Here is a 22,071-nt window from a genome sequence, read left to right on the forward strand (position 1 = left end):
GGTGGAGGGACATTGGATGGCGTGAGGACCGAGGCCGGTGGTTGGTTTGATCTGAACCACGTGTGCGTCCATCCTCTTCTCTTCGCCGCTTCATGGATGTGATGAAACGTTGGCTTCCTCTGCCGCCCGGTCCCTTCTGTCTTGGCCCAGGTAGGTGCGAACTGTTCGTCCTGCTGAGTTTCCTCATGATATTTAATTTTGTTAGATCGTTTAGATGTTATCTACACCAGAAGTTGCCATTTTGAAAGTTCCGTGCATGTTCAGCCTTTGCATCTCTTCGTCATTTGAAGCTTAGGTATGGGACGATGGAAAGCTTGAAGGCGTTGGGGGAATATGGCGTACATCAGTTGTCCCGTTTTTGGGAAACAACACTAATCGATAACAGATACGACCGAATATTGCTTCAAAACTAAAACTTGTTCAAAGGACGGTCATCATCAAAAATAAATACGTTCGTCATTTTCTGTTGGATGGTGGATCAACGATTTGAATTAGCTTGACACTCGCTGCGTTAAAATCCAAAATACAACAATTTCTATGTCTCCAACTTTGCTTCTCACCAACGCTTTTCGTTATCGATCGGCCAATCCAATGATGAGGCATTAGCAGAGGAAACTTAATTTACTTTGTTTTTTTATGTAATTATTCAAAAACAACCTAGTTTGGGACAGCACATTTTTCTTACAAACATGAATTAGTCAGTTGTTTGTTGCTTTTGTTGATCTTACAGCAAGTTTATTAATTATTTATTAAAAAAAATAGTTTTAATGTATGGTTTCTTTTTACACAACATGAAAAAAAACGTAAGTGAAATAGCACGAGTTTGTTGAAATCATGTTTATCCATCCTCTAAACAGGAAATGGACAAAATGTCCAGTGAACATCTAGCCGTGAAGACTTCATGGCTGCGTACCAATGAAAGTATTTTAACGCCGACGCCATTTTCAACACTTGGACTGTTAATCTTCAATTTTGCATCACTCAGTAATTTTGTATTTCAATTTTAATTTCACCATGTACTTCTTTTATAGAAACAGACATATAAATGTATCCTTCAATTAACAGTACAAATACAGAGAAAATACATTTGAGTTGTTACATAACCAGTATTTCGAAAGCTTTTTTGATACCTCTGAATCCTAAAATCAGTGTTAAGAAGCAATAATTGTCCATATTTAGTACATCTCTAAGTAAATTAAGTTACTGTTTATTTCAGTTGCAGTGCACAGCAACTACAGTATGACGCATTTTCTGTTAACATTGTATATTTTTGATGGGATCAGATCAAGCATGTTTCCAAAATTATCCCAAATTAAAATCAGATTTAGAGTTTTGATTTGAAAATAAAGTTAAGATAATTTTCTTCATGTACAGTAGGGCGGATACTCCCATATTACGTCTCTTCAATAGGTTGTCACATTGTAAAGGGTATAGGAGGATAATAAACCGCTGACTTATCCCAGATGCTTGCGAGAGGAAGAGGATTTAGCCTGAATCAATAAAAAAAAAATGTCAACTCAGATTTCCCAAAAATGCTAAATCCTATGAAAATCCCAAAGGGCAATATTCTATCTACAGTATGTCATACATTACATGCAGAGACATTTTCCTTTTTTAAATTTCAAGGACGTCACTAAATAAATAAATGCTATGTTAGGGGGAAAGATACAATTCAGGGAAATCCTTGTGAGAGAGTACATTTTATTATGTATTTTTGTATTTGTATATTTTATGTTACATTTTGCAACTGGGACAAATAGGGTCCAGTGCTGAAGCAACATCATTTTCATTGTAATGAATATGTTTCAAGTTATTATGCAAGAGCAGATTTTGAGTGTTGCGCACATACTGTACTCTATGTAATTGCTAATTCATGTATTACATTTTTTGTAATAGGCCTACTCTTACACATATTTTTTTGTCTGAAAAATTACCGCAATGTTTTCGTATTTCATTTAGGATTGGGAATTTCGTAAAAGTTGTACAAAAAAGAGTAGAGTGTGGATTATGGTTGATACAACCCGTCCCTGCAACTGCTTGGTCTGCACCCAATCTGCACCTATTCATCACACTGATCATTAACAGGGGGTGAAATTACCTGCCAGGAATGTCTGTTAAATGTTCTACTCAATTATATACTTTAACTTAATGTTGGTTTAGCATGTAAAAACTCAATATTACCAAAAAGCTTTCGTATTGAAATATTTGCAGCATTTTGCACTTTGGTCTGAAACAACCATAGGCGGCGTGTCACGCAAAACATCCGAAAAAAATTTCCGGGTGTTTTTAAAAAACATTTAAATAAACAAAGTCTTGGCTTTCAGAATATGAAACTTTTACTTCCAAAATCACACGATAAATACATTTTTGAAGCTTGTAAAGGGAAGATGACAGCTCTCACTCGCCACTCACTCCCCCTCCCTCCGGCTGAAATTATGAATGTAAAGCGTATAGTAATCATAGATAACACGGCAGGGTCCGTTACAGTTTGTTTTCATCTGGTTTCAAATAAACAAAGTCTTGGCTTTCAGGATATTAAACTTGTTTCGGCAAATTCAGATGATAAATACAACTTTGAAGCTTGTAACGGCATAATTACAAGCGGAGAACGGAGTAACTTGACGTCACAGCAGGAATAACAACAGCCGGTGTTTCTCGTGAGTGTTTTCCACGGGAAACAAACGCAAAATTACACAAACGCAAAATTACACAAACACACACACGTATACACACACACACACACACACACACACACACACACACACACACACACACACACACACACACACCACACACACACACACACGTATACACACACGTATACACACACACACACACACACACACACACACACCACACACACAACACACACACACACACACACACGTATACACACACGTATACACACACGTATACACACACACACACACACACACACACACACACCACACACACACACACACACACGTATACACACACGTATACACACACACACACACACACACACACACACACACACACAACACCACACACACACACACCCACACACACCACACACACACACACACGTATACACACACGTATACACACACGTATACACACACACACACACACACACACACACACACACACCACACACACCACACACACACACACACACACACACACACACACACACACACACACACACACACACACTCGTGAGCTTCCCCCAGACCAGTAATCCAAACGAAAATATCTTCCCTCCGTAGTATTTTGATAATTTGCTCCGCTAATCAATCAGATCGATGGATTCCAGAGATTTTTCTCAAAAATGATGACTCCGAAACAGTCAGTGGGCGCCACTTAACAGCCAATCAGAATGAGAATATGTTTCACATGTGACTTATTGAAATTGCGAGTGATTGAGTGACAGATGAAGGTTGTTTAGGAGAAAAAGTTTGAGAAGAAAAAGTTTGAGAGTGGCGCTCGGAAAAGGAAATTGTTGAGGGAAAAGTAGTTTCGAGACAAGCAGCTATTACAAAAAATGCCGAAGTTTACAGGTTATTTTAAACCTGTAGGCCAGGATGAGGAGGAAGGACAGATGAGTTCTGTACCGAGCGGTAGTGGTGCCGGCCGCGGGGCCTCGGAGCCAAGTAGGCCGTCTGGTTCTGATAGCGATGGAGTAGCGGGAGAGGAAAAACAGACAGGAGGGAGGGAGGGGAGGAGATGGAGAGGACGACAAGGACTTGCTATGTGGAGGGGAGCCAACGGCAACCGGACAAATACATGAGGGAGGCCCGATACGTCACTCATCTGGAGGAGAGGACCAGGACCTATTCTGTAGAGCAGAGTGGAGAAGTGCGATCACAGAGCCTGCCGAGGCTATAAATGACTTTGATTTGTTGTTTAAATAGGGGGCCTACAAAACCATCAGCCCCAGGGCCTGATGGCAGGTTAAGGCGGGCCTGCGCGTGAGGCTCAGGTTTGGGAAGGCTAAATTACTTTTTTTACCTGACGCTGCCTGCCTCCGGCGTCTATAGAAAAGAGATCAACTCAGTGAAAGCACCGCCTGCTGACCAATCAGAGCTCAGTGTGCAGAGTTTAAATCTATCAAGTCATATTACAGGATAAAGGAAATACAGTTTAAACTGCCGTATGCAGAGAAGACGCTGACGTGTCGCACTTATCATTCATATCACATCATCAATCACATCATCGATCATATAATATCATATAGGCCTATCATATATTTCCTTATCTGAGTCAGCTTCTTGAGCCGTATCTGGCCATGCAACACTCACAGTGTCACATAGGCTACTGTATGCAGAAGTATTATTTTAAGCAACACATTAGGTTGACAAAACACTCAACTCAAATGTAATTAAAGTCAGATCCACTCGTGTCTTAGACGGGGCAGTGATATCAGTGACAGTGACGCTTTCAAACACTCGGTAGTTTATTTATTTTTTAACCTGTTGTTCTGTATTCACCTTGCAGGTGCAACTATGTGGCTTGTATCCTGGATTATATGTTTAAGTCATGGATGTTTAAAGTTCATATTTGTCTAATATTAGTTTACTTTTCCATAATGAAGTATGACGCTGCGCTGTCAGTACACTTGTTCCTGTTTGTGATTGGTCAAATGTAGCTAACCCCGCCCCTTTCACGTGAACGCGATCTCAGCTGGTGAGAGAAACCCTGGCTTGATTTACCGAGTTGATAACCAGCGTCGTAGGACCGCTTAGCGAGATCTCGTTTGTTAGGGTTAGTTAAGATAACTCAAACATATCCAGGGTCTGTTGAACTGGCTTCGTAGAAGAGGGCACAGGTGGCTGCATAGCAGCGCTAATGTCAAAGGCACAAACATTACATTATATTTGTATTTTACCAGGATGCGACAAAAGTATTTGGGAAGGCTTAGCCTTCCCTAGCCTACAGTACCCGCCGCCCCTGGAAACAACCAGACGTGTAAATCAATATGAGACCTACCTAGTATAAATGTTATGGAAACATTTCAGTTAAAAAATGGGTCACAATGATGGTTACAATATTCCTCTATTTTTCTGCATTGGAAAATTACATGGGCGCATAAAACGTGCGCAAATGTCCTGATAAGAAATAACCTGGTTTGATTCCCAGCTGCCCAGAACGTTTGCTGCATATTATTTCCCAACTCACTTTCCCCAAATTGCTGTCTCTCTATACAACCCTTTTATTTTATTTTTAAATTACTGAGCATCAACACACTTTGAGGAATGTCTGGGACTTTAAGTGATAATAATAGCAATAGAGTTGTGAAACAGTGCAAATGATTACAACATTATTTGGCCAGATGTTTGCATGCTTAAAAGGCTCCAAACCCCTATTTTACAGTACTGATTCTCAAACTTTATTATGCCTTTTTTGTTATAGGTTTTGCTGACATGAGATGATAAGCAATCCTAGAGGAAGGAAACAGACAGTCGTGCTACAGTCCGTCAGTCTCTGGTGGGTTTACAGCTCAATAACTAGTGTCAAGTCGTCTATGAAGCAGGCAACAAACTGTGGTTGTTCTCCATGGTATGAATCCCTTTAGAATGACTATGAAGCAGAACAGAAAAAACTTCCACTAAGTACATCAAAGTGATACACATGATCTCATGGCTATGTCATGGCTCTGCTCTGAGATGATGTTAAAGCGGGGGTTCAGGCTCAGGAACATGCTCTACCTCCACAACACAGGGCAGCCTTGAACTCAGCACCGTCACCCTCTCTATCCTCAGCCATGAGTGTCACTGTAAGCTGATACTATGTGATCAACAGCACCGTGGCACCTAACACCCTGCTGCTTCACCACCTCAATAAAACCTAGCTGCACTTTTCAGTCCGAGTTGTGAAAATGGCGGAAGAGGGTTTCCAGCTCAGAACTCTAAACAGCGCAGAGGACACTGAGCTCCAGCCAGCTGACTTCACAACGTCATCACTAGCATCCCTCCATCTCAGGGATGAGGCTGTGGTCATCAACCATATGGGGGATACTCCTGAACCTCATTCTGCACTTTTTGTGATGATGTCATCAACGCTTAACCAATCACAACAGCAGACAGACATATCCATGGCTACCGGGTTTGAGCCTTCACCAGCAGTTCAAGGTAAGATATGGTGCTGTACTCAGCATGTTTAGGTATCAACATTGAACATTTTCTGGTAAAAGTAATACATTGAAAATGTGAAGGTTAGAGATGAGTTGATAGAAGTTAGGGTGGTTTTGTAGTTTGGTTCGTCTTCGTGTGCCCTGCCTGTTAAATTAACGACCAGTCCACTCAGACATTTGTGATATGTTCAGTGTTTATGATTGTCTAAAATCAACAGTGATTTATGCCAAGATTCCTACTTTTTACTATTCTGAAACAATTATAAGCATCCAAAGACATTTATCTTTCTACAAAAGAACCTACTGATCATACTTCACATCAAGTTAGAATCATTTGAAGCATTATAGTATAGAAAATGCAATAATTTAACTGTGTTTATTATGTAAAATGTCATCTTTAAATCGGCATGTCACTTGAAATAAAAAGCAAACTTTTATTTATGTTACAGGCAGAATTTTTTGTTTTTGTATAACATAAACTTGTGAAATCACTGATCATTGTAACATACTACAAAAATGTTATGGCTTCATTTAAAATAAATAAATGGCGAGATACAAGGCTGTGTTAATAGAATCTTAAGGAATAAGTCAACTACAACATCCAAGAAGCCTCCTGGTGATTCCAGTTAAAACTTGATAGAACTGCATTTATACAGTGAGCAGTTTTAATAATTGACTCTTATATATTTTGGTTTTGATTTGAATACCTTCAACCAATATTACTAAATGAGGCAGTTCTTCTAGATTTCTCAATTTGACACAAGTCTGATTGGCCCCTTTTCTTGGCTGCAACAGTTTATTTATGCAATTTAAAATGAAGGACAGTGCAATATGAAACATTCTATACATTTGGCAGTTAATCATCTTGCCTTTTTACCTTCATATGTAATGAAAGCTACAAAAGGCACATGTTATAAACTTTAAAAAGGAACAGCAAAACTGCACATACATCAAAGCACATTTTACTATTTCCATTGGGAAGTCACTGAGCATCCACATTTCTCCGAAACAAAGTCAAATAATTCAAAGCCAACGGCTATAACATCAGGTTCAGGTTCAGGTTATTTATTTGTACCCGTAGGTAGATTCTGTTTGCAGAGAAAAATACAAGGGTTCCATCCTGACACTAACTCTACAATAGACTGAAATTATCCGGGGGAATTTGAAAAACTCCACCAGAAATGTTAGCAGCTGGGATCACATAGTTTCAAAGGCTTAGTGAGTTCAATAACTCACCAAGATTCAAGATGTATTACACGCAGAGCTTTTCTTAGGTCTATATACCAGGCAAGTTTTAACAGAGCCTCTGTTTGTAGGCCCTGGGTTAATGAGTTTACACCCCGTCTAATTTTACAACGGCATACGTATGATTCCACAAACATACAGCTCGTCTGCAGCAGCTATTCAATGCATCTCTTGACATGCCATCACAAGTGCTGAAGTTACATTAACTACCAACAGCAAGCCACTCACTACATACATGTATCAGCTCATCTGTTGCATAGCCACATAGGAGTAAACAATTCACACATAAATCTAATGCTTTCAGGAAATGCCTGACAGACAGGTTCTCACCTTCCCCTGCTTTCATAATGCCCCATTAACACACACAGGGATAATAAACACTAACAAACACACAGCTCCATTCCTTCAGGCCCACATGGCATCTTTCTGCAGGCAGCTGTTGTTTGTTAGGCGAGGCGAGGCAAGGCACTGAGCGTAGCAGAGTGTGCCCGAGTGTTGAGGAGTGCCCGTCCTGGTATTTTAGGCAGTCAGACAGTGTCACCTGCCAGCAGACTAGTCTGGACAGACTCTCCCACATGGTGCAAGACTAAGCAACACAACGACAACTCTCTCTGGAGTTGTCAGTGGGCGATCAGTGTGTGCTCAACTCCCCCTCGAGTGCAGACAGTCACATACAGACCGGCCTCAGCTGACATCAGGAGCAACACTGGGTGGCTTTTGTATGTTGCAGAGTTCTTGGAGCCTGAGATGGGCCAAAACGACAACGAGCCTCAGTCTCGCACCCTGACAGCGTTCCTGCAGGACCTTTCCTCCCCTGATCAGGATGGTGTGTTGACTGACCGGAATACCAACGCTGTAAAGGAAGGAGGTACTTTCCAACGTCTCTTTGTTGTGCTTGTCCGAAGTGTAACAGATATTTTTTAGCATATTTTATATCTTTAGTTTGAAATATACAATGTATGTCTTAGCACATACTACTGTATTTTTCATATTCCTAGCTCCTTTATTGCCTTTCTTTAAATCACAACAAAAATGACATACAGTTGATTGATAAGAAGATGGTGATATGGATGAAAAAGGATAAGAAGATGGAGACACTATTATTGATTATGATTGTAGTATTGGTTTGAACCATTCTTTGTCTTTTGACAAATTAAAGCCTGATCTGTCTCCAACAATCCAGACGATGCAATATATGCACCATTAATAATTCAAGAATGGCACTATTTCTGTTATTGTAATTAAAATGTGTATTTCCTTTGTGGTCAGAACCTCAACCCAAGAACAACATAACCAAAGCGATGGCCGCGTGTGACTGCTGCTCTGATAACAGCCATCTGTCCGAGGCAGAGTGGTACTGGGGAAATACCTCAAGGTATTGAATATTTTCCTAAATGTGTTGATGATTTGATGCACCAACTGCTAATAAAACACAGAATAGGGTTGGGCGAAATGTTAGCAGCTGTGCACAAAGCAGCTGAACGCTGAGCAGCGACTCTCCCCTGCTCTGTGGGTGCGGAACATTACATTTGCAAAATTAATTGACACAAATCCCGACTTTAATACAATACGTAAAGGATCTTTTTTATGCAAATTGCTTAGTTTTTACACTATCTACATATTTTATTCATATGAAACACATTTTGTCTGCAAGTCTCTCTAAAACTTTATTTGTTTTTGCGGTTGTCTAGAGAGGAAGTAAATGAGATGATGAGAAACACTCCTGACGGCACGTTCCTGGTCCGAGACGCTTCTAGTAAGGTTGAGGGGGAATACACTCTCACATTAAGGTAACTACTTTTAACTCCATGTTGTGTGTGCTTGTTAGAAGCGGGCTCTGCATGTTTAATGAAGTGTCAAAGCAGCTGATAATGTAATAAGTCAGTATGAGTACTCTGTATATTGTGGGACGGCTGTGTTCCCTCCAAATCTAGTACATGTAGTCAGAGGTCAGGTATTATTTTCAGTTATTATAAGTATAATTTTAGTTGTCTGGTTTCAAAGTCTAAATTTAGTTTTGCTGGTTTTCTTTCTTTCAGTCTTTATTTCGAACAGATTAAAAAATAACAAATAACAAATGTGAAAAACAGAATACCGTATTGTTATAATACAGTATTTATCCACATTCATGGTAATAATTTGTATATTCAACAAAAAAACAAAAAATGTCTTCATATTAATAATAATAATAAATCATATGTGTCCGAAAGGGAGTAGGAGGAAGCAAATGCTTATTAATTCCCACCCCTTACTTGATCGATGATTGTCCTTTAAATAATTATGCAAGTTATTCCTACATACATTTACATTTATACATACATATACAATCATTTCTCATCTTCAATTACCTTTCTTCATTCTCATATTTTTCCAAAAAAGTGTTTCTGTACATCCTTTTAAACTGAATTATGCTTGTGCTTTGTTTTAACTCCTGCTCCAAACCATTCCATAAAATCACCCCACAGATTGTTAAACTCATACTTCTTTTATAATGTAACTTTAAACATTTCCTGGTTTCTGTCTAACTTTAGTTGAATCAGGACGGACTAGGTTTCAGATATAAAGCTTTGTTGATTAGACTTTGGCCAATGCTCCGGTGGTGAGCAACATAACACCCTTTGCCATTCAGTTGTGCTTTTCCATTCATCTGTCTCGCGTTTGTGAGAGGGAACCAACACTCTCCAACTTTAATCAATGTTGGCTTTACTGTCTTTCTTACACCTTGCAATTGGCTCCTGCTTAATATTTATCAGGATTGAGAGATGACACAGTTGGTTGAATGGTAGAGATCTGTGCAGGAGAACAGTTTGGATGTCAAAAACAATGCATTTACATCAGTGGTTAAGTCCAATAACAAACACCTCTCATATTTTCATTATTGAAATTCATCCTATGCTGATCCAACAAGAACGATGCTGACATACTGCCTGTGGCGGCTCAATCCCCAGTTACGTTTGAGTCGCCAAGAGGCTATACTTGGCTATAAACTGTGACGCGTTTTCAAAGAGAAAGTCCATAGTGAAGCAAGATAGTTTTTGGGATATTTAATAAACAAAATCATAACATAGTAACTATGGACAAAACGGTCAACAGAAAAAATGACAGCACAAGCTCACCCTCTGTCATTCCCCCTCGACATGAAACAGGTGACTTAAATAGACAAACCACACCCATGTGACAACTGCCGGAAGTGCTCAACAAACAAATAAAAGTGACGTAAACAAATAATAATAATACAAATAATGAACTTGGGCTAAGTAGCATTATGGCACCTACACTGCCCATGTCTGAATTAGAGTACATTTGTCTTGTTCCAGCAACATTTGAGAAGAGTTCTGCAAGGTCTTTAAAATGTTGTATTTCACATTCAAAGATACCAGGAAGACAAAATGTCCCTTTGCCAAAATGTTACTTTTAAGATCTAATGATGGTTTTGTTTGGGTGGTCAGTTGAATGATGCTTTACTAGGAAAACAGTGTGTGTTTATCAAAGAGATGCGATACTAAAATAAAGATCTCAAAATGGATGAAATTGTTATTTTAAAATATGGTGAACAACTTAGCTAAGTCTAATATCAACAGTTGTCTCTTGAATGACTTAAGGAGGTGAAACATATATTTTTTACAAGTGAAACAAGTGGAAACTCTTCAACACAAAATAAATATCAATTAAGATCAGACTTGTAATATGCATAACCAAAATCACCTTTCTCACTTACTGTATGGTGAGAAAAACAACAACTTTGCTTTGACTTTACAGGAAAGGTGGCACCAACAGACTGATAAAGATCTACCATCATGGGGGGAAGTACGGCTTTTCTGAGCCACTGGCCTTTCACTCGGTGGTGGACCTGGTCCAGTATTACCAGAACAAGTCACTGGCCCAGCACAACTCTAAACTAGACACACGGCTCCTCTATCCCATAACAAGATATCAGCAGGTGGGTTCATAAACCTTGAGCACTGAACGTGTGCCGGCTTATGTTACTTCTATATTAGTACTAAATATAAAAACCTTATCCTAGTTAGTCATATTTATTGTTTTGGTGTTGCTGTTTTTTTTTACATCCTGTTGGCCTACATATAATCACAGCAGGGAAATAAACAAGGATAATGACTGATGAGTTCATTTCACTGTAATTTTAAATTGTCAACATTATTTTATAAAATTGTAAATAAATATCACAGTGCCAAACAGTTTGTAATGTTAGTTCAGACGCATTAAAGGAGCTTTATACATTTATTTGGTAATATTTGGTTTGTACTTGCTTATCTGTAGCAGCAGGTTGTGATGGAGGTTGACATTGATGCAGTTGGAGAACAGCTGAGGATATTTCAGGGTCAATACAAAGAGAAGAGCAAAGAGTATGACTGTCTGTTTGAGACGTTTAACCAAACCTCACAGGTAATCATTGAGACCTAATTTTACTGAATTAATTTGTGATTTTATTTGTTAAAATAAATATCGTTGGGATAAATGTTTTACCTCTGATTAGTCTAACACAACAGAGAGTTGTTGTAAGGCCTTGAATATAAAGTAAGATGTGTTGCCTTTCCTCCACAGGAGCTGCAGAGCAAGCAGACAGCCATAGAGGCTTTCAATGAAATTATACGGATCTTTGAAGAGGAGTGTGAAACGCAAGAACGCTACAGCAAAGAATACATCGACATGTTCCTCTCAGTAGACAGCAGGACAGAGTCAGACAAGTAAGCCCCAAAATACCAGCATTTATTTTCCAATGTTGTAACTTTGTTCTGTTTATCTCATCCTATGTATTTAAAACAACGTCACAAGAACCAATCCAATGATGTCCCATGAACTAATAAAGCAATTGTTTCCCACAGTACCACGTGTACCTCAAGTACTAGGGGTTTGCAAATAACATGTTTTTTTACAGTGTTTTGTTTTTAACGTTGTTTCGTATGGGTATTAGGGTAGACTACTGCCTTACTGGCATTATGGTATCCCAGTCACTACTGACTCATTCAGCATGCTCACAGCCAACTAGCAGACCATGATGTGTTTACTGAAGTTCTTTGTTCTCTTTTCTTCTCTTCCCAGAATTCAAAGCAATTCAGATGAACTACAGTCAAGGGTGGAGGAGATCCACAACAGCAAGAAGAAGTTGGAGGAGGAGCTGAGGAATAAAGCGCTGGCTCACATGGAGGTTGATAAGAAAATGAACTGTCTGAAGCCTGACCTCGTGCAGCTCAGGAAGATCAGAGATCAATACCTGCTGTAAGTCTAACCTCCATCACCTCATGTTCATGATAGTCTGTTTTGGCAGAGTGGAGTGGGGGAAAGTCTATGCATATGATATACTCTGGAAACGTATATTAATTGCTTTAATGCAAAGCTTTCTATCTTGATAGAGAAGCCTTCTGTATCATCTTCTGGAATAATGTCATATAATGAAACAGGAATGATAGGGTACATCTCGCAGTACATATCCTTCTTTACCGTGTTGTGTCCATGTTTCAGCTGGCTTACTCAACAAGGCACAAGACAAAGCCAGATAGATGATTGGCTTGGTATCAGCAATGAAGAAGAGTGAGTATCCTTATTTATTCTGGTCAAATACTGTATAATTCCTAACTAAGATAACCCTCTAACCTCCAAACCACCCTTTAGCCCATACACTCTGGCAGATGATAGCGACCAGGACGAGAGGAGCTGGTACGTTGGCGGTATGAAACGTAAGGAGGCAGAGGAGCTGCTGAGAGGCAGGAGAGACGGGACCTTCCTCATTAGAGACAGCCAGACTCAAAAAGGGTCCTTTGCCTGCTCTGTTGTGTGAGTAACACCCAATTTACATATTTTAAGCATTTAAAAATCACAAAATTTTGTCCCTCTCTAAACATAATGCATCGAAGATGTTTATCAAAAGCGAATGATTAAACTATCCTTTCCTGTGGTGGACCTAGCCATCTTAACTACCGTAGAATATCCATATATTATTATTATAACCCCCTTTCTTGTCTCATGCAGTTTGGATGGGGATGTGAAGCACTGTGTGATCTACAGGACATCCACTGGGTATGGCTTCGCTGAGCCCTACAACCTGTACCCATCCCTGACAGAGTTGGTCCTCCACTATCGACACACATCGCTGATCCAACACAACCAGCAGCTGAATGTAACCCTGGCCTGGCCCGCTCTCAGCCAGCAGCCCAGCTGAGACACACCAGCATACCACCCTGATGGCACTTTCCCAAAGCTTCACTGTATTTGCAAAACGAACGCACCACCACGGACAATGTTACAAGGCTCTCACGGAGTACCGGTTAGTGTCACCATACTGTACAATAATTTTCAGAACTATTTCAGTGCTCATATAACTGTAATATCAGGGTCACACGATACTACAACTAGCTTTCAGAATTCTGAACTGCTTCTTAGAAGAAGAACAAACACAACAGAAAGTCACAATGTGGCTTGCTGTCCTCCACAGGGCATAATCTTCAATCCATATGAATCAGTGCAGTTGCAGTGTTAAGGTCCTTCTGGGAAACTGAGATCAGGATGGGACTCTGCACTACCAAGCACATGAGCATTATGGGTAGTGTAGTGTAGGTACTGAGGAGACACACTTGCACTTTATCCTCAAGAAAATAACCTGAATATACACATAAGCACACAGATGAGAGCGGTACATTTGTGAGACACTGTGTTCACATATTGAAGTTGCTGGTTAGGAAGTTTTTATTTCAGAGAATATACATTTTATTTTCTTACTGTCATCTTAATTCTGCACATTTCCACAATGTCTTCACTACAAGTGAGACAAAATAGGAATTCATAAATTCTACCTCTGGGGTTTATTTATGGTTTAGGACCCCTATGTGTGGAATATTGTTGTCATTATAGCATTCAAATTATTGGCAGATTTTATTGAAAAATGGGACAATCACGCAAAACGTTTGCATAATTTGTGTTGCTTTAAGATCTTTATCACGTTAAAGTGTTAATAATATATGAGCGGGTAATAACTGTGAAGGGGCAGGCATGAGGCCCAGGCAAATACTAAAAGCATTTATGTGTGGTGTGTACATGTACATTTTAGAAAATCCTCCCAATATAACCAGAGTTACTTAGGTATATGGGAGATATGAGTCTTTATTTTCCAGGAGCATTGATAAGTCTCTGGGGTCTGATTGATTATATATTTTAGACTTGGGTTCTGGTTAAAAAGTGCCCTTAAGTGTTCCGGTTCCAGCCATCATCATTTCCTTTGTGTTAGTCTCAGGAGAGATGTCTGATTAACTCGACACTGAGGTTGTTGTAGCTGGATAAAAGGCTACAATAGCACAAATACCCTGAAGTATCCTAAAGGAGATTATTATTACTATTGCAGTTTAATTTCTTTAACAGGATCATAATTAAATCATTATATTTAACTGTTATGTTAGAGTCAAACTTTGCATGTCCTGTATAGTACCTTGTTTTACCAAGGTATTATACAGTATGCATTACTAATTATATTATGGACATTACAGCTGGGTACTGTTTTGATACCAATTGTGGTACTATACTATAGGTTCACCACCAGCTATGAAACATGTTTTGTTACCTTTATTTGATTGGTTAGCCACATTCTATGTTTTTTCTGCTTTGTCTCCATCTTTGTTGCTAAGCAATCATTTATCTTGTTTTTCTTTAAATGCACCTCCACAATATCACTTCTCAGTCATACACTATTGGTACAACTGTGAGGCTTTGGAATGGAAAAGCTTCCATGTTGGTCGTGGTGGTCCGTTGCATTAGTGACCTAATGAATCTGCGTTATATTGTTGCACATAAGTGAAATGTCATTGCACGGTGGTACAGGCAGGACTTTAAACCTGTGTGTAGCTACTTTAAAACAAAGAAGCACAATTTAAAATGTGGTCTGCTGTTTATGCTGTTTTGTAATACTTAGTGCTTATGAACAAAAGTACTACATTCTTGTGTAGAAATTAACACTATGTAACAGTGGTGTAGTCTAAAAGAAAATACTGTGACGTTAATGGGTATATGACTTGTATTACAGTAAACATGGAGAAATGCACCTAGATGACTATTATTAGGAAAGGCATGTAGGTTGCACGTCTGGCATGTGAAACCTAAATGTAATAATCTGTCACTTTCCATTTTGTGATATCTGTCTTTATTTGTTTTCTTTTTGCCCACTGAATAGATCAAGTGTCCAATTAAGTCCATACCTTGAAATATGTACTTGTTTTATGACTGTGAATTCTAAGAAGAAAAACTATAGCTATCCTGCGAAAATTGTGTAGCAGGAATACAGACAAAAGGTGCACATCAAAGACTACACCACTGCTCTGCGTGGTTTATTTTTAAAGCATAGTTTTTGCACACAAGTATCTCATGTGAGGTAGAGATACTATGACCTGTCTTTATGTACACCCATCCTGTTACAGAAGCAGGTGGTGGTGCTAAATATGGACATGTTGCTGTTGAGATTGATATGTCGTAGCACTGATAAAAGCACTAATACGAGTTATCAAAAGAGGTTATTGTTAATGAGGCGATACTAAAGCAGTATTTAGTTCTGTAAAATCATAATTGTATGTGCACAATATGGACTTTTTCTGTTGTCACTCGCTGTTTCTTTTTGTGACTTGACTGTTTTGTGCAAACAAAAAAAACGAAATAGAGGGATAACTAAAAAACATTTCAAAATGATTAATGTTTCATAGAAGAATTTGTCTTTATGTTTGTGATTATGTACATTCAGCTGCAATCACATTAGGTAGTGCTGTCCAAAATGTTCATAACCCACTATTACCTAATGCTTTAACAACCCTTTCCATTATACAGTTGCTTTTGTATATTTATAGAATTACATACAGCATGAAAACAATTATGTTGTGCTGAAAGAAAGAAAAAACAACCTTAAAGGCAGATTCAAGTTGTACTTTTAAATATAATTATCTTAATAGGTACCAAGGGACTAGCTATCTTGGTAAGCTATTAACATAGCCTGCTGACCTTTCAACGATGCAAATGTTCATGAATAAATTAAAAGAAAGAAAAAAGTGATTGCCATTTAGATTTAGACTAATGTCTTCTTTGTTTGACCGTTAACCGGCACATGCTGCATAAACAACCACTCAGCAGGGGGGTTTCAAATCAATGAGATATATTTTACAACGGATTTGTGGCATGGAAAACTAAAAGAGCCTTACTGATGTATAGTGAAAACAAGGCAGCCTTAGGGTTATGTAAAATATTGTGGTGTAATGAAATGGTGATTGTTTAAGTGGTAATAATTCTAGGTGGACTTAATTCCTAGAAGAAGAATGTATTTAGCACACAGTTCCTCTTCCCAAGGAATAGAGTTGATATAAGTCACGTTCCACAGTACGCCTACATAAGCCAATGATCAGCAACAAAGCAGGAAGCAGTTACCACTTAGATGGGGAAGGCAAGGGTGAAGGTACAGTATAAGAGACATTGTGGATTTGGTAAGTGTTTTAGTATTACATTGGAGACGGATTAAGTTTAGTAAGGATAGAAGTGGTATGTTAATTCAGGGTTTGGTGAGGTTAAGGGTTTGGTTAAGAGGAGGTATGTTGTTACTGGTATTTGCATACAAACTGCTCAGCTTCATCAACTCTCTTCCATGCCATAAAGATGACGGGATCTAGCGGTAATATTTTTCAAAAATAAACCCTGTCATTGTCGGTGAAAGGTTTGTTTTCCATTTGACCCTGAGTTACAGTTTTTTGTTAAATGTTTAAGATTCAGGGTACTTGATGTAACAGGTTTGTGATTATGTTATTATTATGATCATATACCTCTACTTGTCTCTGCATCACAATCAACATAGTACTTGATGTTTCTTTAACGCAGACTTTAATTTTTCCATTGTGGCCGTATGGACTTGTCTTTCTGCTTTAATCTTAAGCACTTAGTTGCCCTCTGTTGATATTGATGTGTGGAAATACTGCTATTGTAAATGTGTATTTACTGTTCTGAATATGCAATAACATTTAGCTTCTTTGAAATAGCTTGTGTTTCATTTAGGAGTCATATCTGAGGATAATTGTTGGTTTCAATTCAAATATTTTTTGTTGGTTTAAAACCGTAACTTTACCAAATTCAGAACGTCATGTGTTATCATGTGTGGACCTTCAGATTCCCAAATAAATATGAGATGATGATTTATTGAATTGTTTTTGAGTATTATTTTAATTCCTGAAGATTTCAAAAACGTTTCGAAAGTGGTTCATACAAATATAAACAATATAAATCAAAAATACCATTTAATATTTACAAAAAGAAAACCTAGAACAAGACACTGAACACACACATGTACCACACACTGTCTGTGTATTTACTGTAATATCCATTTCAAGGAGTTTTAAACTCAATGGGACTTACCTGGTTGAATAGAATGGTTCACACCTCATATTTACAGCATTCTATTCAACAACATATTAACATCTCTGATTTAAACATTTACAACATAAAAGTGGTTTTAATATTTTCCTGAGACACTGAGCCATCCAAATATAAAGTCAAGTCTTCAGGTTGAGCTGTCATTTTCTCTTTTCACTCACCGCTAATATCTACACACCTGCTGGACACTGTGGAGGTGGTGGGAGACAGGAGTCTACAGCGGGCCTGGCGCCACGAGGGGGCAAAAGGGGGCATTGCCCTCTCAGTTGTATTCTTTTCCCCCTCACTTTGAGCATCATTCATCCATCGAAAAGTAAAATAAATGTCACAATTATTAAATAACTTTAAATAATTATTTCCCCCAAAACACGTTACTATGTTTAGATCAGATATGTGGGAAAGCAGTCAAGCAACGTGTAAAAAAGCCTCAACCCCAAGTGAGTTTGTAGTCTTAATGTGTGTGTGCTTAGCTGTAAACAGTGGGATGGGTGACCAAAACGTCCCCGTTTTCGGTGGCCGGTAGCCTACCCGGTTGAAACTCCCGAAAATGTTCCCGTTTTTGAATGTGCGTTAAAAAACATAGAGCAAGGTGAAATAAACATGTCAGTAAAAACAGAGTAATAGGCCGTTTCTCAATCGCGAGGATGCTGGCTTGGTAGTCGCGTGCGTCCAAGTCACTTCCTTCAGAAACGAAGCAAGTATTCTTCCAAGCGCTTCGTAAAACGAAGAAGAATGGAACAGGCTAACAAGTGTGTCACTCTCTCTAACGGTTTCAACATAAACTGTACCGAAAATCAATACCTCACGATGTCTATCTAATTATGAACTTGCTTTACTTTCATAGAACACATTTATGATGGTAACAAATGTAACAAAGTAACACATTTACCAACACTATACATGTTCTACGCCACTACATACTTACATTTAAATGTGTGCTGTGTCGGTTCAGCCAGAGCCATATAATATATATATGGCGCTGGGTTCAGCCATTCTCCGCAAGGGTTTTTGAAATTGGTCCGTGCGCAAAGCATTGTGGGGATTTTAAGGACACGAAGTCTACCCATGTTCAGCCTCGAAATTTCCCCCGAACCAAGGACGCGGTCTCGGTGGAATTCCAAGTGCTGGAGATTGGAACAGTACTTCGGCGGCACTCGATGACGTAGCATCCTTGAAATATTGGCTTGGAAGTCTCTCCAATATGGTCTAGCTGCGGCCGCGGCCAGTACACGGCGGTACACGATGGTACACGACACGCCCACCTGACACGACACTACGGTGGCTGAGAGGCACCACCGTTAAAAGCGAATTGAGGAGATTTACATCATACAGCCCATGTAGTATAAACATTGATTTTAATTTCTTACAGTAGGAGAGGTTTTGGGGTTTAGGTTTAGGAGGGAGGAAGGAAGATTAGGATTAGGTAAAAAGGTAGGGAGTGGTTAGGGTTAGGATGGGGGAAGGGAAGGGTTAGATTGAAGGGAGGGAAGAGAACTGCTACCCGGGAATGTTCATACTGGGTTGTTTATTTAGTTTAAAAAAAATTATCCAACGAGTTAGAGACCACAAAGGAAGTGTAGTACCGCCGTTTGGCCACAAGACTCCGGCGCACTCCTGGGGGCTTGGTTCAACCTCCACTGTCCGCGGCCGCAGCTAGACCCTTCTCAGCCACCGTAGTGTCGTGTCAGGTGGGCGTGTCGTGTACCATCATGTACCGCTGTGTACTGGCCGCGGCCGCAGCTAGACCCTTCTCAGTCTGTCACTACCAGATCTGCAGCCCTGCCCGATCTGCAGTGCGCATGTGCGAGATGGTCCGCCATATTGGACAACGCCGGACGGCAATCCAAGTAGGACAACATTGACACAGTGGCTTTTGGCAAAGCTCAAAAGGAAAACTCGAGAGAGATGAGTTATTGTTATTACAACGTGACTTCACTATTATTTAACAACTCTTTTTATTGGGTTCTTTTATTTGGGGTTAAGTACATTGTCAAAATAAGTGAGAAATGAATTTAACTACTGTTTGACAGCTAGCATACTGAATACATATTTACTGTGAATGTGTGCAAAAATGTATGGCATATAGCTGTCTAACACTGCAGATCGGGCAGAGCTGCAGATCGGGTAGTGACCAAGCCCCCAGGAAGTGCGCCGGACTCAGATGGAAATATTCGTGCTGGCCAAACGGCGGTACTGCACATCCGTTTGGTTGCCAGGCCCGGAAACACTTTTTCCCATTGACTTACATGGGGAAAGAATGGTCTGTAACTCGTTGGATAATTTTTAAAAACTAAATAAACTACCCAGTATGAACACTTATATAGCCCTTATTAAAAACATTCGTTCGTCAAGTTGTAAAAATGTGCTAATAACGTTATTCTGAGAGATATTTCCCTCGGCATTATGAACGCGCATCTAACCCACGGGACCGCGCCGCCCGGCACGTTCATATTACGTGTTCAGCACTACATGAGTTTCTCTTTACCCATGGATGCACAATAACAACGGACCCATATCGCCTTACTGCCAGCCCACGGAGCTGTAATAATGGATATATTGCACATGTTTGCTGTAATTCATCATTTGTAAAATATTATACTACATGGGCTGTATGATGTAAATGTTGTACCGTAAATGTTGTATTAAATAAAGTTAATATTACCGACGTAGATTAACGTTCCTGTAGCTTCTTATTGCACTAACAAGTTTATTGCACTGTGTATCTTCTCTAAATCATGAAAGAATTATTGCACTGTACAGTGCAATAATTCTTTCATGCTAAATTAATCTCTGTTGGATATCACTAGATCCTGTTACAGCATAATAGAAGTATATAACGATTGATGTGTACATTAGCATAATTACTAGCTAGCCGCTAGCTGCATAATAACAAGCTATTACCATGCTGTCATGAACGCACGGTGCTGTTACGTGTACGCAAATTGACGTGCTTGATGTGAACGAGCATTTTGGTTAAAGTTGCGCATGCGCTATGAGCGCACATACGGGTACTTCTCAGGCATGCCGGGTAATCTGTGACGTTTCACTCTCTCAAAGGTTGGGCCATTTTATCCATAGATATATAAAAACACTAGATGACTCACCCACGCTGCTGGCCAATGGAGACCGACGTTGCCACTTGGCCGCCATCTTGCTCCAGGGAGTTCTCTCATTCATAACATTATGGTTTACTATTTAAATAACCATAGCTTGCTCAATTTTCAAACGGTTTGGTTTTTTATAAACATCAAAGATGTAGTTATGATATTGCATACTTATAATCATGGACTTTCATATGAAAATAACATTAATCAGATAAAGCAATAGCTATACACACACATAAGGTATTTATATTAAATGTTTGCCGGGGTATATGTTTCCATTTATTTTATTATATTGTTAATATTTAAAATAAATTATAAAATTAAAATACATTTATATTTTATATATAAAAATCGGTCTCATGTTACCACTCTGTAAGCCAAGAGTTGTTAATTTAGCAATGCCTTAGCTTTAAGAACAGGGACACAACTAATGACAATAGCATATGTTGGTATATTATTTAGATATTCACACCTTTATCAGAAGAACCAAACCAACATAAAATGTGCTCACAGTGTTAGGAGATTTAGTGGACAACTCGTCCGCTTTCTTAAATCTCCTCGCGTCCCTACACAAGCCGTTATCTTACATGAAGGAAACCCAGAGCATACAAGTAACCGTTTAACAATAATCCACTTTAATGGTAATATACAATGCAATACAATCAAATACATTACCATACACAACCATATCGTATCATATGTGTAATGTCAGGAGTTTGGCCTACTCCTGGCTCCTGCCCACAGGCCGCCAGACCTCCAGTCCCAGCGACGCGAGAAGAGAGAGGCCGAACACAGCGGGGTTCCTGTCTATATACCTCGCTGACCCAAGGAGGAGTTATCTGCGCCTCCCTTCCCGACCAGTGATTGGCTGCCCAAATTATCATCAACACCCCACATCAGGGATGACTGTATGTTAACTCCTGACCTTCCCCCTCTTCCTTTGTCCTCAAAAAACCACATGTTAGCAGGCCCAAAACCAGCCCAGTTTTCTACACAAATCATTTTCAAGCTTCTTCACAGTTTGCATGAATACATACAAATATTTCCTTACAATTCCCTCTTTTGCACTCTTAAAAAAAAGAGTGCAATTTACACAAGGCACTTGCAAAACTGCATCCTTGTCTGCTGAGTCTCCATACTTTTTATTCTCAGTGTCCACAGTGAAGGGCACTCCGTCCAGGCTCTCGTTGCAGATGACGCAGC

The 22,071-nt window shown here is 39.3% G+C and overlaps 1 protein-coding gene across 2 annotated transcripts; it reads left to right on the forward strand.

The window, feature by feature from the left end:
- Window positions 1–17,509, forward strand: LOC117445659 (phosphatidylinositol 3-kinase regulatory subunit gamma-like). 2 transcript variants are annotated; one of them, XM_034081437.2, is made up of 12 exons: window positions 1–150; window positions 5,395–6,113; window positions 8,091–8,228; window positions 8,630–8,735; window positions 9,052–9,150; window positions 11,120–11,300; window positions 11,642–11,764; window positions 11,924–12,066; window positions 12,422–12,598; window positions 12,842–12,910; window positions 12,992–13,153; window positions 13,349–17,509. In XM_034081437.2, exons 2-12 carry the CDS (start codon window positions 5,861–5,863, stop codon window positions 13,536–13,538), a joined length of 1,641 nt encoding a protein of 546 aa, XP_033937328.1. In that variant the 5' UTR covers window positions 1–150; window positions 5,395–5,860; the 3' UTR covers window positions 13,539–17,509. The 2 variants fall into 2 exon arrangements, with proteins under 2 accessions (XP_033937328.1, XP_033937327.1); XM_034081436.2 differs by having other exon boundaries at window positions 2–150; window positions 11,639–11,764.
- The last annotated feature ends 4,562 nt before the right edge of the window (window positions 17,510–22,071 follow it).

The sequence above is a fragment of the Pseudochaenichthys georgianus genome, chromosome 4 (assembly GCF_902827115.2).
Source record: "Pseudochaenichthys georgianus chromosome 4, fPseGeo1.2, whole genome shotgun sequence".
In the NCBI taxonomy this organism is placed as follows: Eukaryota; Metazoa; Chordata; class Actinopteri; order Perciformes; family Channichthyidae; genus Pseudochaenichthys; species Pseudochaenichthys georgianus.